The sequence below is a fragment of the Coregonus lavaretus genome (genome assembly GCF_964263955.1).
Source record: "Coregonus lavaretus genome assembly, chromosome: 15".
Taxonomy (NCBI): domain Eukaryota; kingdom Metazoa; phylum Chordata; class Actinopteri; order Salmoniformes; family Salmonidae; genus Coregonus; species Coregonus lavaretus.
The window spans coordinates 4,573,490-4,590,206 of record NC_140002.1 but is presented as its reverse complement, the minus strand read 5'-3'; the positions used below and the strand labels follow the sequence as shown (position 1 = coordinate 4,590,206).

Sequence of the window (16,717 nt, the reverse complement as noted above, 5' to 3'; positions counted from 1 at the left end):
CAGCAACTCTGCGTCTCTATTTTATTAATCCTTCAATTGTCTTGCTTATGCCTTCTTCTGCCTCAGGTTTCATGTGATACTGGGCTTTCCAAGGAGGCTTTGCATCTGTTTTTTTCCCCTGATGTATATGGGACTAGCTGATTCTACCAGTCCCACATTCTGTGTCATGCTGTGGCCATACCTTGCTAGGTATGTTCTTTTCCATTTCTTGTCTAAGACTCTCCACTGGAGTTATTGCTTCCCTTAGCTGAACTTGTTGCCTAGCTGTAATCTCTACCTCCTGTGGGTCACCGGTCATTACTGTGGTATAGCCATTTACAACAATAACAATGTCTACACTGTATTTCTGATCAATTTGTTATTTTAATGGACAAAAAAAGCAAGGACATTTCTAAGTGACCCCAAACTTTTGAATGGTAGTGTACATTCACTAGTGGTGGTGTGGGTTGTACTTGGGCCTGTGGCATAGGGGGCAATTGTGGCCCTCCGGAGGAGACCGCGGCCACCAGCCCTACTTCTGCCGTGGGTGCGGTTACTGGAGCTTGAACTTTTTTATTTCCTTTTTTTGTCAATTCTTCCCTGTTCTGTTCGTCTTTTCTGTATTTTTCCACTGCATGGATTACATGGTCACAGAATTATTTGTGTGACTTTGAAGTTAGTCCCACCACATCCTCCAGCCTGCTTCTCACCGGCTGGGGCATGGCCTCTACAACAGAATTACCCTTCTGGATCCCGTTCTGTCTCCAGCCTCCATCGTTTCAGCTGTCCATTTAGATAGACAGCTGGGCGCTCTGTTTCTCCCATCGCTTCACCTTTCAGGGACTTGGGGTCAATCCTTGCCGGGTATTCCGCTCTCAGGGCCCGCCAAAATCCAGGGCAGTAGGTGTCAACTTCCACTCCATCCCTCAGCGGATCTCCCACCGCCATTCTCAGGCCGCTGGCACACGGTACATCCTCCATCCTTGCCAACAGTGCCTTCAGATCCCCCACAGCCAGTAGTTTCCCCATAGTTTCTTCCTCAAAGGTTCTTATCCACTTGCCCGACCCATCATGTATATCCGGCAAGCGGGCGACCAATCCTTCCAGGTCCTGCGATCCCCAAAGGACATAATGCCCTTGCTTTTCAGGTTTTTTCAGCATTCTCCTATTCCACAACCTTCCCTCTTCTCTTTGTTTAAAATATAGTGTTTCCCTTAAATTAGCTGATGCACCTTCTTCTTCCCTTTCTAGCTCTCTGAGGTCCCGTTCTCTGGACATACTATGTTCTTTTTCCTTTTTCTCTGTTTCTTTTTCCAGCCCTCTTTTCAGTTTTATAAATTCTTCTCTGTATGCAGGGTATCTATCCCCCAGGATTTCTACCGCTGTTTTACTAATTTCTGCTGCCTGTATTCTTGGACTCCCCACTGCCAACCTCAAGTGTGATTCTTTTTCTGTATTTGGTTTTATAGTTACCAGTATTTTCCTTAGTGTCAATCTAGTAACTGCCTGTGGTTTCAATATCACTGGTCTTTTGTTTACTGTCCACTCTACTGTCTTAGTACCACTGACATTTCTATATATGGGTATTTTATTTGTTGTCCAGTAACTCCTTTTCCTCTTTCAAACCCTTCCTGCTCTCCTATGTCCAGATATAATTATACCTGGGTGTCTATGGGTACTACTATAAAGTGTAAGGTTCTTGCCTGTGCTAATTCCTCAAGCGTCTGCCCTATCCGTCCCACTGTCCAATTTCTTCCAATTATGTTTCCCCAATTTACGTACGTCCTACTTCCTCTAGATTCCGTATCTCAGTTTAACTTCTCAACAGATAATTTTTATTTCCCTCCGTTAAACTATATCTTTCAACCAAATCTTCGTATTCTGATTCTCTCCAAAAATTTGTTTTTATTCCTTTAGCTTCCTGTAATATCCGTACTGTCCTCTGTTCCCTAGTTTCGTCTTGCTCTGCCATTCACTTCCCTACTGGTAGTCTGTCCAACCTCTTGATTCTCCCAACCACAATGCAGTTATTGTAAATGTGTGCGTTCATCTTTCTCGTAACACACTTATCTCTCCTGATTACCACCACCTTTTTGTAGCTAATCTCAAAAACCGCCTTTTCACTTTTATTTTCCCTATTTCTAGACCATTCGGTAGCTTATAGCTTTCTACTCTCAGTATTTCAATGGTCATTCGTGCATCATTCACACTCCTTTTTCCTAGTGCGAGACTGGACGCGTCCTCCCTACTGGGTCACACTCAAGTGACGGTCCAGGAGAGGTGCGCGTCCCCTTCCCAACCAGAACAGGAGTTCCTTTCACACTTCCACACACTTTCCTAAGCGACCTGCAAATTCAGCCCTTTCGTGATACACTTCCTCGACACAAAAAACGGTATTATAAAGGGTTTTTGCCTGTCTACGCAGCCCTCTGATGATACACTTCCTCAACACACCAGAGTGGTGTCCGCAGGACTTTCTTTCACGTGACCCTACCTAGGGATTTTTACTGTTGCAACCATCAAGGCTTTTATTCCTTCATTGTTTTGCATGCATTGTTTGAACCCAAAAGCTCCCAATTCATATTTTTCAAGTTCTTAAATTTGGAGAGACCTACTTGGTGTCCTGCTGCTGAGGCCAGGCCCTGGAGCGAACCACACAAACTCTATTCTAATAAGCAAGAACTTTGCTTACCTTTTTTAGTGGCCACGTTTGTGTAGTTCGTCCAAGCCGTCCACAGCTGCAGATTTTTCACCGTTCTCTGTCACTTTTTGCCAATCCTGTTCGGTGACGCCAAGATATGTCGTGGAAATACTTCTCAAAGATATCTCTCAGACACTGGAGCTTGTGAGTTCAGAATATACTTTATTACAAAGTAAAAACCCGAGCTGGTCCGCGGAGCAACTGCCAGTCCCAGACTTTGAGCTCTCTTTTTATACATGTGGTCCTCTGTAGCTCAGCTGGTAGAGCACGGCGCTTGTAACGCCAAGGTAGTGGGTTCGATCCCCGGGACCACCAATACACAAAAATGTATGCACGCATGACTATAAGTCGCTTTGGATAAAAGCGTCTGCTAAATGGCATATTATTATTATTATTATACAGCTTCATCTTTTCATATCATATCGGAACCCCCTCTTTATCCAAATAGCCACCCTCCCTTGACCTTGAGCCACTATGGTTTCTTTGTCTAGCCTCTTTCCTGTCTATGCCCATGTCTGCTTGGTTTCCCGTCTTCTTGCCTGACTCTATTGGTGGCGTGATAAAGACAGTTCCTTTAAAAATAATATACATACACACCTGATGATAATTATATAGTACATTGATTACTGCAGTCACAATGTGCTTGTCCAGTAATGCATCTGGATTACAACATATGTTTCATAATATGTTTCATACATCATATGTTTCAAAATATGTTTCATACATATAGTACATTGATTACTGCAGTCACAATGTGGTTGTCCAGTCATGCATCTGTAGGCCGTCATTGTAAATAAGAATTTGTTCTTAACTGACTTGCCTAGTTAAATAAAGGTAAAATAAAAAATCATAGACAGGTGTAGTCACTAATCCTCTTTTACACCCATAATAATAATAATATGCCATTTAGCAGACGCTTTTATCCAAAGCGACTTACATTCTTGTGTGCATACATTGTTACGTATGGGTGGTCCCGGGGATCGAACCCACTACCCTGGCGTTACAAGCGCCATGCTCTACCAATTGAGCTACAGAGGACCACGAGTCTGCTTATTGTTAAATGATTTTATAATATAAGGAAAAATACCTATAACAACAGTGGTAGGCCTGATCACCGACAACGATGAGACAGCCTATAGGGAGGAGGTCAGAGACCTGGCCGTGTGGTGCCAGGATAACAACCTCTCCCTCAACGTGACCAAGACAAAGGAGATGATTGTGGACTATAGGAAGAAGAAGAGGACCGAGCACGCCCCCATTCTCATCGACAGGGCTGTAGTGGAACAGGTTGAGAGCTTCAAGTTCCAATAAACTATCATGGTCCAAACACACCAAGACAGTCGTGAAGAGGGCATGACAAAGCCTATTCCCCCTCAGGAGACTGAAAAGATTTGGCATGGGTCCTCAGATCCTCAAAAACCTCTACAGCTGCACCATCGAAAGCATCCTGACTGGTTGCATCACTGCCTGGTATGGCAACTGCTCGGCCTCTGACCACAAGGCACTACAGAGGGTAGTGCGTACGGCCCAGTACATCACTAGGGCCAAGCTTCCTGCCATCCAGGACCTCTACACCAGGCGGTGTCAGAAGAAGGCCCTCAAAATTGTCAAAGACTCCAGCCACCCTAGTCATAGACTGTTCTCTCTGCTACCGCACGGCAAGCGGTACCGGAGAGCCAAGTCTAGGTCCAAAAGGCTTCTTAACAGCTTCTACCCCCAAGCCATAAGACTCTTGAACAGCTAATCAAATGGCTACCTGGACTATTTGCATTGTCCCTCCCCCCCACACCTCACCCCCTCTTTTACGCTGCTGCTACTCTCTGTTTATTATCTATGCATAGTCACTTTAACTCTACCTACATGTACATATTACCTCAATTACCTCGACTAACCTATGCCCCCGCACATTGACTCTGTACCGGTACCCCCTGTATATAGCCTCGCTATTGTTATTTTACTGCTGCTCTTTAATTATTTGTTATTTTTTACTTTTTTTTCTTAAAACTGCATTGTTGGTTAAGGGCTTGTAAGTAAGCATTTCACTGTAAGGTCTACACCTATTGTATTCGGCGCAGGTGACAAATAAAAATTGATTTGATTTGACTCAGGGCTGGCAGGGGGCCAGCCTCTCCTGCAGTGCCACTCTCAGACGGTAATTAACACGGTGCCCATGCCAAGCCCACCATCTTGACAGGGATACATCCTGCTCTACTACATCCAAGTTTAGGGGAGACCCAAACACACACAGAGCCCCACCTCCATGGGCCAGCTCACCCAATTACCACACACACACACACACACACACACACACACACACACACACACACACACACACACACACACACACACACACACACACACACACACACACACACACACACACACACAGAGCCCCACCTACATTGGCCAGCTCACCCAATTACCACACACACACACACACACACACACACACACACACACACACACACACACACACACACACACACACACACACGCACACACACACACGCACACACACACACACACAGAGCCCCACCTACAGGGGCCAGCTCACCCAATTACCACACAGGCACACACACACACACACACACACACACAGAGCTCTCCAGAAACCACAGGGGTCTGACTTACAGCACCCAAACACATTCCCAGCTCTTTACGACCACTCTAACTGCTGGCCAGGGGCCTGATTCTCCTACACCCAAACACAGGGGCTTCTCCAACCCTCATGAACAGAGCCATAGACACATTAATTAGACACATTCATATTTAAGGCCTTCCAGTCACGATTTAAAGCAGAAATCATGTGTGACATCTGTCGCTAGAGGTTTGAATGACTGCAGTTGAGTAGTGTTTAAAAATGCATCTGAAAGAATGATTCCTAGCACGCACATCTGCCCCGCCTCTGACACTTCGGTATGGTCACACTGTCAGCGAGCAAGGACAAACATTCGGAGAGGAGAGGAGAGGAGAGGAGAGATCAGAGAGGAGAGGAGATCAGAGAGGAGAGGAGAGGAGATCAGAGAGGAGAGGAGAGGAGATCAGAGAGGAGAGGTGAGGAGATAAGAGAGGAGAGATCAGAGAGGAGATCAGAGAGGAGAGATTGGAGAGGAGAGGAGATCAGAGAGGAGAGGAGAGGAGAGGAGATCAGAGAGGAGAGATCAGAGAGGAGAGGAGATCAGAGAGGAGAGGAGAGGAGATCAGAGAGGAGAGATCAGAGAGGAGAGATCGGAGAGGAGAGGAGAGGAGAGATCAGAGAGGAGAGGAGAGGAGAGGAGATCAGAGAGGAGAGATCAGAGAGGAGAGGAGATCGGAGAGGAGAGGAGATCAGAGAGGAGAGATCAGAGAGGAGAGGAGAGGAGATCAGAGAGGAGAGATCGGAGAGGAGAGATCAGAGAGGAGAGGAGCTATCATTCAGAAAACATCAGAGTTGTGGCTTGATGGTCCCTCTCTCAGGATTGCTGCCCTGTGTCTCCTAGGATCCTGTGTACAAACGGAGTGGTGACACTTCAGGTGCTAATACACTCCCTTTGAAAGAGGAGAGGAGAGGAGAGGAGAGGAGAGGAGAGGAGAGGAGAGGAGAGGAGAGGAGAGGAGAGGAGAGGAGAGGAGAGGAAAAGACGAGAGGAGAGGAGAGGAGAGGAGAGGAGAGGAGAGGAGAGGAGAGGAGAGGAGAGGAGAGGAGGAACAGAAAGGAGAGGAGAGGAGAGGAGAGGGGAGGAAAAGAAAGGAAGGAGGGGAGGGGAGGGGAGAAGAGGGAATGACAGCAGGGAGATAGTTGCACTGGAATTACCTACATCTAAGCTTCCCATACATCTTTTCCTAGATCCTTTGAGTCCGTCCATGCTAGTCCTTGTCCACAATTCACTGCGAGAATCAAGGAAATGCACCGTAATGACTTGGTTCCATACACATTGGGAAAGGCACTTCACATTGATTGAACTTGAATGTGATAAAATGTATCTTCTTAAAGGTTGATTAAGGTCTCCCCTGTCTTTCAGGGAGAGGAGGAGAGCTTCACTCTGAAGTCCTGCACAAGGCGGAAGACGGACTCTATAGAGAAGAGGTTCTGTTTTGATGTGGAGGGTGTAGACAGGTGAGTCATTGCTGCTGTCTAATAGCTTTTTCTTACCCATTCCAACCACAGGGTGGTGCTCACAAGTGTTGCTGGGGCTGAGGCTGTGTCTGAGTGACTAGTGAGAGCTCAACACAGAGGATCTTAATGAGGATTGGCAAGTGCAAAATCCCAGTACACAGCATATTGCCTCAACTTGTCTATTTAATGTCACATTAATTGCAGATGAAGATGGAGAGCAGTTTGAAATGCGTTGTTCAGCAGTAAGCCGTGCCTGTCCTGTACACTAGAAGCTGCCTGGAGACAGACGCTAGAAGGCCTGGTTTTGGAAATGAGGGTGTAAGTTAGATCAGGAATACCATGTGAGATGCCTGCCTCCTCTCCAGGCCAGTCTTAGCAGAGTGTTGTCTGACTGCATATAGAGCAGCAGAGCCTGTGACTCCCTAACGCTAGCTCTACTGTGTCCACTACAGCCTAAGATCTCTCTCCACCATCATCGGCCCATTCCTTCACTCAATCCTCCTCATTTATTTATGGTGTTTGTGTGTCCTCTGCCCAGAGTGTGTGTGTGTTCGCTAGATGCAGTGTACTGTTGTTGTAACCACATTCCTGTTTAGCAGCATGAAAGTAAAAGCTAGACTCAACATGCTTCAACAGTTCACAAGGACAACCTGAGTGCGAGTGTTAGGCAGAGTGTGCATTATGGTGTGTGTGTGTTTATGAGTGCGTGTGCGTGGATCCATGTCTGTATATGCACGCATGTGTGTGTGGCGCGCATGTGTGTATGTGTATCAGTGTGTGTGTGGTTTGAAGTAGGACTGTGTTGACAGCTTTATGTGAGCCTGCTGCCAGGGCCAGGTGAAATATGCTAAAGCTGGCCAGAGATGAGCGTAGCTTAATTTGACTTTTGAATAGGGCCAGACCAGGGTGGATTGATAGAGGCCTCAGTCTGTATGGGGATGGTTGTGGTGGGAGCAGCAGTTTGACTTGATGGGGCTAATGTTTTATCACGTCAGAGGACCCAAACAAGGTGAAATATATCCTTCTGTCAATCACACACACATTTGATTAAAGACTGATCTTTGTGTTGTTCATCAGTATATTATATCTTGTTTGTATCTGTGGTGTGTGTTGCAGGTCGGGGGTGATCACCATGCAGGCTCTATCGGAGGAAGACCGCAGGCTGTGGATGGAGGCTATGGATGGGAGAGAACCGGTATGTTGCCACGGTTACACACTCATCCTGTGTGTGCGTGTGCGTGTGTATCTGTGTGTGTACGTGCGTATATGTTGATAGCCCACCACAGGAATTTGTCGTATGTACAGGATACATATGGTATACGCCATCCAATGAAATGCTTACTGCAGGTTCCTTCTCAACAATGCAACAACAATAATAAATAATAAAAGAATAGGAACATAAAGTAGATGACTCAGTAGAATAGAATAAACATTTTAGCATAAGTATAATACAGGAAGGCACAATTTATAGTACAATATTTACACATTTTTGGGGAAGGGGTGGATTGGGGAGGCAAATTGTGCAGTATTTAGCAATCATAATAAGAGTCTGGTTGCAGCAGTTGTGTGTGTAGCATGAATGTGTGTGTGTGTGTGTATGAGTGTATATATGTGTGCTAAGGCCCGTAGAATCACAGCAGGTGGTCAGTCCAGTTCAAGTGTTCAGCAGTCTAATGGCTTGTAGATAGAAACTGTCTCTGAGCCTGTTGGTATCAGACCTCATGCTCCGATACCGTTTGCCCGACGGTAAGAGAGTGAACAGCTGGTGGCTGGGGTGTGTGGGGTCCTTGATGATGCTGCATGCCATCAGGAAGCCACTTGAATCACTAGCAACTTCCATTGATATCAATGTACTGTCCTACTACTCACCAGGCAGGCAGTGTGACGTGTTGTGTACGACACGTTTTATTACAGCATGGTGTACATGGGGATATGTAAGCACAGCCTGTGTTCAGTACACAGATAGGTGTTTGTGACTGGTGGTGGCGGTGGCGGTAAAGCTAAGCGGTGTAACCGTGGTAACTGGGTGTCTCTGTTCCTTCCAGGTCTATAACTTAAACAGAGACAGCCAGAATGAAGGCAGTAAGTGACACATTGGTATTCATTTGCTTTACTCTACCATCTGTCCAGATGAATGCACACTAATAATTGATGGGATTAATTTTCTTCTTTACCTCTGTTTCTCCCTCTCTTTCTCTCTCTACCTTCCCTCTCTCTTTCACCCTATTTTTCTCTCTCTACCTCCCCTCTCTCTATCACTCTCTTTTTCTCTCTCTACCTATCGCTCTTCATCCCTTCCTTTCTCTCTTTACCTTTCCTGCCCCATCCCCCTTCCCTCCCTCCCTCCCTCCCTCTCTCTCCATCTCACAGTGGTCCAGCTGGACGTGGTTGGCTTCAACGTTGTGAAGAAGTTCATCTATGCTGTGGAGACCAGAGGTATTGAACTAAGGCTTGGCTGCTTACAGCTCTAATACTACTGTACTGTTAATCTGGTGTCACTGGTCAGTGTGACTCTTATAGGTCCTAGAAGATCTTTATATATCTCTGTCCTGTTCTGTTCCGTCCCACAGGCATCGATGAGCAGGGTCTGTACAGGATTGTTGGGGTGAACTCCAGAGTGCAGAAACTACTGGGTCTTGCCATGGGTAAGACAGAGAGATATTGGAGTAGAGAGAGAGCGAGAGAGAGAGAGAGAGAGAGACCAGATTAAACAAACAGGTATATATTTGGGGGCAAGATTGAATCAAATGTATTTCATATTTATGCAGTAGTTTTGTTTGCACAACCTCCACTCACACACACACCTGTCTTATTCTGATAGCTAGAAACCTCTACATGTAAGGGGAGTCTATACTGTAGTAGAAAACAGCAGAAAACCATCCTGTGGATTTATGTGACTGGCAATGGGGAATAGCTAGGTAATTTATGAAACTGCATAAATAATGCAAAACGAGTTCATTTACTGTAGATATACAAGCTCTGAGACTGACAGACAGAGACATGGGAGGAGGAGATACTGTAGCCCTGAGACTGACAGACAGACAGAGACATGGGAGGAGGAGATACTGTAGCTCTGAGACTGACAAACAGAGACATGGGAGGAGGAGATACTGTAGCTCTGAGACTGACAAACAGAGACATGGGAGGAGGAGATACTGTAGCCCTGAGACTGACAGACAGAGACATGGGAGGAGGAGATACTGTAGCCCTGAGACTGACAGACAGAGACATGGGAGGAGGAGATACTGTAGCTCTGAGACTGACAAACAGAGACATGGGAGGAGGAGATACTGTAGCCCTGAGACTGACAGACAGAGACATGGGAGGAGGAGATACTGTAGCCCTGAGACTGACAGACAGAGACATGGGAGGAGGAGATACTGTAGCCCGACAGACAGAGACATGGGAGGAGGAGATACTGTAGCCCTGAGACTGACAGACAGAGACATGGGAGGAGGAGATACTGTAGCCCTGAGACTGACAGACAGAGACATGGGAGGAGGAGATACTGTAGCTCTGAGACTGACAGACAGAGACATGGGAGGAGGAGATACTGTAGCCCTGAGACTGACAGACAGAGACATGGGAGGAGGAGATACTGTAGCTCTGAGACTGACAGACAGAGACAAGGGAGGAGGAGATACTGTAGCCCTGAGACTGACAGACAGAGACATGGGAGGAGGAGATACTGTAGCCCTGAGACTGACAGACAGAGACATGGGAGGAGGAGATACTGTAGCCCGACAGACAGAGACATGGGAGGAGGAGATACTGTAGCCCGACAGACAGAGACATGGGAGGAGGAGATACTGTAGCCCTGAGACTGACAGACAGAGACATGGGAGGAGGAGATACTGTAGCTCTGAGACTGACAGACAGAGACAGATAAGTTAAATCACAAACATTTGTTCCAACCAAGCTCCTCAAAAGACAGATGATGACATCTATCCTCTCTGTCTGACAGATCCTAAAACCTGTGCTGATGTGGAGCTGGACAGTACAGAATGGGAGATCAAGACCATCACCAGTGCAATCAAGTACTACCTCAGGTACAGTACTGTGGATCCATTGCCCAGGTCCAGTCATGGAAATGACTAAAGATAGTAGAGAAACACTGGCTCTCTGTGGGTACTGCAGTGTGGTCAGTACAATAATGCTGCAGCGAGAGAGAGAGCTGAGAGCATGTGGTTGTGTAGTATGGTCCCGGCCTGCTGAGTGGCTCTAGAGGCAGAGTAGTGAAGTAACTAGAGGCAGAGTAGTGAAGTAACTAGAGGCAGTGCAGTGAAGTAACTAGAGGCAGTGCAGTGAAGTAACTAGAGGCAGTGCAGTGAAGTAACTAGAGGCAGTGCAGTGAAGTAACTAGAGGCAGAGTAGTGAAGTAACTAGAGGCAGAGTAGTGAAGTAACTACAGGCAGTGCAGTGAAGTAACTAGAGGCAGTGCAGTGAAGTAACTAGAGGCAGAGTAGTGAAGTAACTAGAGGCAGAGTAGTGAAGTAACTAGAGGCAGTGCAGTGAAGTAACTAGAGGCAGTGCAGTGAAGTAACTAGAGGCAGTGCAGTGAAGTAACTAGTGGCAGAGTAGTGAAGTAACTAGAGGCAGAGTAGTGAAGTAACTAGAGGCAGTGCAGTGAAGTAACTAGAGGCAGAGTAGTGAAGTAACTAGAGGCAGAGTAGTGAAGTAACTAGAGGCAGTGCAGTGAAGTAACTAGAGGCAGTGCATTGAAGTAACTAGAGGCAGTGCAGTGAAGTAACTAGTGGCAGAGTAGTGAAGTAACTAGAGGCAGAGTAGTGAAGTAACTAGAGGCAGAGTAGTGAAGTAACTAGATTCAGAGTAGTGAAGTAACTAGAGGCAGTGCAGTGAAGTAACTAGAGGCAGAGTAGTGAAGTAACTAGAGGCAGAGTAGTGAAGTAACTAGAGGCAGAGCAGTGAAGTAACTAGAGGCAGTGCAGTGAAGTAACTAGAGGCAGAGTAGTGAAGTAACTAGAGGCAGAGTAGTGAAGTAACTACAGGCAGTGCAGTGAAGTAACTAGAGGCAGTGCAGTAAAATAACTAGAGGCAGTGCAGTGAAATAACTAGAGGCAGAGTAGTGAAGTAACTAGAGGCAGAGTAGTGAAGTAACTAGAGGCAGTGCAGTGAAGTAACTAGAGGCAGAGTAGTGAAGTAACTAGAGGCAGAGTAGTGAAGTAACTACAGGCAGAGCAGTGAAGTAACTAGAGGCAGTGCAGTGAAGTAACTAGAGGCAGAGTAGTGAAGTAACTAGAGGCAGAGTAGTGAAGTAACTACAGGCAGTGCAGTGAAGGAACTAGAGGCAGTGCAGTGAAGTAACTAGAGGCAGTGCAGTGAAGTAACTAGAGGCAGAGTAGTGAAGTAACTAGAGGCAGTGCAGTGAAGTAACTAGAGGCAGAGTAGTGAAGTAACTTGAGGCAGTGCAGTGAAGTAACTACAGGCAGTGTAGTGAAGTAACTACAGGCAGTGTAGTGAAGTAACTACAGGCAGTGTAGTGAAGTAACTACAGGCAGTGCAGTGAAGTAACTACAGGCAGTGTAGTGAAGTAACTAGAGGCAGTGCAGTGAAGTAACTAGAGGCAGTGCAGTGAAGTAACTAGAGGCAGTGCAGTGAAGTAACTACAGGCAGTGTAGTGAAGTAACTAGAGGCAGTGCAGTGAAGTAACTACAGGCAGTGTAGTGAAGTAACTAGTGGCAGAGTAGTGAAGTAACTAGAGGCAGAGTAGTGAAGTAACTAGAGGCAGTGCAGTGAAGTAACTAGAGGCAGTGTAGTGAAGTAACTAGTGGCAGAGTAGTGAAGTAACTAGAGGCAGAGTAGTGAAGTAACTAGAGGCAGTGTAGTGAAGTAACTAGTGGCAGAGTAGTGAAGTAACTAGAGGCAGAGTAGTGAAGTAACTAGTGGCAGAGTAGTGAAGTAACTACAGGCAGTGTAGTGAAGTAACTAGAGGCAGTGCAGTGAAGTAACTACAGGCAGTGTAGTGAAGTAACTAGTGGCAGAGTAGTGAAGTAACTACAGGCAGTGTAGTGAAGTAACTAGTGGCAGAGTAGTGAAGTAACTAGAGGCAGTGTAGTGAAGTAACTAGTGGCAGAGTAGTGAAGTAACTAGAGGCAGAGTAGTGAAGTAACTAGTGGCAGAGTAGTGAAGTAACTACAGGCAGTGTAGTGAAGTAACTAGAGGCAGAGTAGTGAAGTAACTAGAGGCAGTGTAGTGAAGTAACTAGAGGCAGTGTAGTGAAGTAACTAGTGGCAGAGTAGTGAAGTAACTAGAGGCAGTGTAGTGAAGTAACTAGTGGCAGAGTAGTGAAGTAACTAGAGGCAGAGTAGTGAAGTAACTAGAGGCAGTGCAGTGAAGTAACTAGAGGCAGAGTAGTGAAGTAACTAGAGGCAGTGTAGTGAAGTAACTAGAGGCAGTGTAGTGAAGTAACTAGTGGCAGAGTAGTGAAGTAACTAGAGGCAGAGTAGTGAAGTAACTAGTGGCAGAGTAGTGAAGTAACTACAGGCAGTGTAGTGAAGTAACTAGAGGCAGAGTAGTGAAGTAACTAGAGGCAGTGTAGTGAAGTAACTAGAGGCAGTGTAGTGAAGTAACTAGTGGCAGAGTAGTGAAGTAACTAGAGGCAGAGTAGTGAAGTAACTAGAGGCAGTGCAGTGAAGTAACTAGAGGCAGAGTAGTGAAGTAACTAGAGGCAGTGTAGTGAAGTAACTAGAGGCAGAGTAGTGAAGTAACTAGAGGCAGTGTAGTGAAGTAACTAGCCATAGGGCTCACTCAGACAGGGCCTTAGAGCCAGGGAGAGGAGAGAGGAATGGGGAGAGGGCCATGGGGTTGAGGAAAGTAGAGAGGGGGAGGGGGGAGACGGCTAGGAACGGGGAGATCCACACATAGACAGCCCAAACTTTTCCTTGACTCTGTGTCTTCTCTCCTCTCTCAGAATGCTGCCTGCACCTCTCATGACTTATCAGTATCAAAGGAGCTTCATCAAGGCAGCCAGTAAGTATTTTATCCCCTCCTCTTCCCTGTCTGTCTCTGTCTCTCTCTGTCTCTCACTCCCCGCCTACTCTCTCTCTCTCTCTCTCTCTCTCTCTCTCTCTCTCTCTCTCTCTCTCTCTCTCTCTCTCTCTCTCTGTCTCTCACTCCCCGCCTACTCTCTCTCTCTCTCTCTGTCTCTCACTCCCCGCCTACTCTCTCTCTCTCTCTCTCTCTCTCTCTCTCTGTCTCTCACTCCCCGCCTACTCTCTCTCTCTCTCTCTCTCTCTCTCTCTCTCTCTCTGTCTCTCACTCCCCGCCTACTCTCTCTCTCTCTCTCTCTCTGTCTCTCACTCCCCGCCTACTCTCTCTCTCTCTCTCTCTCTGTCTCTCACTCCCCGCCTACTCTCTCTCTCTCTCTCTGCCCTTTTCATTACATTTGATCTGATTCTACTTGTTTTGCCCTTTTCGCTCCCCTGAAGTTGTTTTGATAACCGGTCCGGTTTTGATGACCTGGTTTAGCCCCGGCAGGCGGTATTGGGGTTGGCGTGTGAGCGAGAAGCAGGAAGTAAGGGTGTGTCCTTGGCACGCCATCGAGGAAATGGCTTTACAGTGAGGCCAGCTGGGATCATGGAGCAGGGAAAGAGGGAGAGACGCCCCCTTCATACCTCATCCTGCCCACCCAACTACCCCTAACCTCCCCCTGTCCCCTATCGCTGCTGTCCTTTCATATTCCAGATCTGCGTTTTCTCCTCTCTCCCTCTCTCCCTCCTCTCTCTCTCATTCCCCCTCTCCCTGGTTCATCTCTGCTGTGTCTCTGGCTGCCTCCCACCTCCTGCTCTGAGCCGTCTGTTTCCTCCACTGCATGCAGGGCAGCGTCAGGCCGTTGTCCTGAGATAAACTCTGTTTTAGGAGTCCCTCCTCCTCCCTCTCCGCCCTCCCCTCTCTGCTCCAGTTTGGGGAGGGAGGGCTGTGTGCCACCTGGAACCTGCCCATAGTCTGAGGCACACACTAACAGGAAAACACCCACCCACCAGACACACACACACACACACTCTTTCTCACACACACTCACATACATGCATGTACACATGTACAAGCACATGCACGCACACATACCCACGCGCACAAACACACACACACACACACACACACACACACACACACACACACACACACACACACACAGGCAGGCAGGGAATCGCCCCGCCTCCCAACCCAGTCTCTGAGTCTCTCTTGTTGTTGACACTACAGACTATCTTTAATCTTATTCCCTCTCCTTCTCTCCTTCTCTCTCTTTCTCTCTCAATAGGCTTTATCGGCATGGTAAACATGTTTACATTGCCACAGCAAGGGAAATAGATAGTAAACAAAAGGGAAATAAACAATAAAAAATGTACAGTAAACATTACACATACAAGTTTCAAAGGAATAGACACATTTCAAATGTCATATTATGGCTATGTACAGTGTTGTAACGATGTGCAAATAGTTAAAGTACAAAAGGGAAAATAAATAAACATAAATATGGGTTGTATTTACAATGGTGTTTGTTCTTCACTGGTTGCCCTTTTCTTGTGGCAACAGGTCACAAATCTTGCTGCTGTGATGGCACACTGTGGTATTTCACCCAATAGATGTGGGAGTTTATCAAAATGTGATTTGTTTTGGAATTCTTTGTGGGTCTCTGTAATCTGAGGGAAATATGTGTCTCTAATATGGTCATACATTTGACAGGAGGTTAGGAAGTGCAGCTCAGTTTCCACCTCATTTTGTGGGCAGTGTGCACATAGCCTGTTTTCTCTTGAGAGCCAGGTCTGCCTACGGCGGCCTTTCTCAATAGCAAGGCTATGCTCACTGAGTCTGTACATAGTCAAAGCTTTCCTTAATATTGGGTCAGTCACAGTGATAAGGTATTCTGCCACTGGGTACTCTCTGTTTAGGGCCAAATAGCATTCCAGTTTGCTCAGTTTTGTTGTTAATTCTTTCCAATGTGTCAAGTCATTCTCTTTTTGTTTTCTCATGATTTGGTTGGGTCTAATTGTGTTGCTGTCCTGGGGTTCTGTGGAGTCTGTTTGTGTTCATGAACAGAGCCCCAGGACCAGCTTGCTTAGGGGACTATTCTCTAGGTTAATCTCTCTAGGTGATGGCTTTGTTATGGAAGGTTTGGGAATCGCTTCCTTTTAGGTGGTTGTAGAATTTGACGGCTCTTTTCTGGATTTTGATAATTAGCGGGTATCGGCCTAATTCTGCTCTGCATGCATTATTTGGTGTTTTACGTTGTACACGGAGGATATTTTTGCAGAATTCTGCAAGCAGAGTCTCAATTTTGTGTTTGTCCCATTTTGTGACTTCTTGGTTGGTGAGCGGACCCCAGACCTCACAACCATAAAGGGCAATGGGTTCTATAACTGATTCAAGTATTTTTAGCCAGATCCTAATTGGGATGTCGAATTTTATGTTCCTTTTGATGGCGTAGAAGGCCCTTCTTGCCTTGTCTCTCTGATCGTTCACAGCTTTGTGGAAGTTCCCTTTGGTGCTGATGTTTAAGCTCTCTCTCCTCTCTCTCTCTCTCTCTCTCTCTCTCTCTCTCTCTCTCTCTCTCTCTCTCTCTCTCTCTCTCTCTCTCTCTCTCTCTCTCTCTCTCTCTCTCTCTCTCTCTCTCTCTCTCTCTCTCTCTCTCTCTCTCTCTCTCTCTCTCTCTCTCTCTCTCTCTCTCTCTCTCTCTCTCTCTCTCTCTCTCTCTCTCTCAGTATGAGACTGCGTATGGAGTGTCTTTGCGAGTGTTTTTAAAATCTTATCGCTGTACGGCAGGAAGTGATAAAATCTTGTCTGTTGAAAACACACAGCCTGTTTCCCAAATGGCTTCCCATTCCCTTTTTAGTGCACTTGCACTCTAGTCCCATATTATAGTGTACTATATCGGGAATAGGGAGACATTTGGGACGAACCCCCATAGATGGAGTGAGTAAGAA

At 46.5% G+C, this 16,717-nt stretch overlaps 1 protein-coding gene across 1 annotated transcript in view; it reads left to right on the top strand.

Moving 5' to 3' along the window:
• LOC311142811 (rho GTPase-activating protein 26-like) overlaps window positions 1-16,717 on the top strand; it is a 137,096-nt gene that overhangs the window by 81,033 nt on the left and 39,346 nt on the right. Inside the window, exons 10-16 of the mRNA XM_084178501.1 lie at window positions 6,682-6,776; window positions 7,893-7,971; window positions 8,822-8,858; window positions 9,147-9,212; window positions 9,347-9,421; window positions 10,741-10,825; window positions 13,708-13,766. Of these exons, the coding sequence (XP_084034627.1) occupies window positions 6,682-6,776; window positions 7,893-7,971; window positions 8,822-8,858; window positions 9,147-9,212; window positions 9,347-9,421; window positions 10,741-10,825; window positions 13,708-13,766 (496 nt within the window). The remainder of the gene's footprint in view (window positions 1-6,681; window positions 6,777-7,892; window positions 7,972-8,821; window positions 8,859-9,146; window positions 9,213-9,346; window positions 9,422-10,740; window positions 10,826-13,707; window positions 13,767-16,717) is intronic.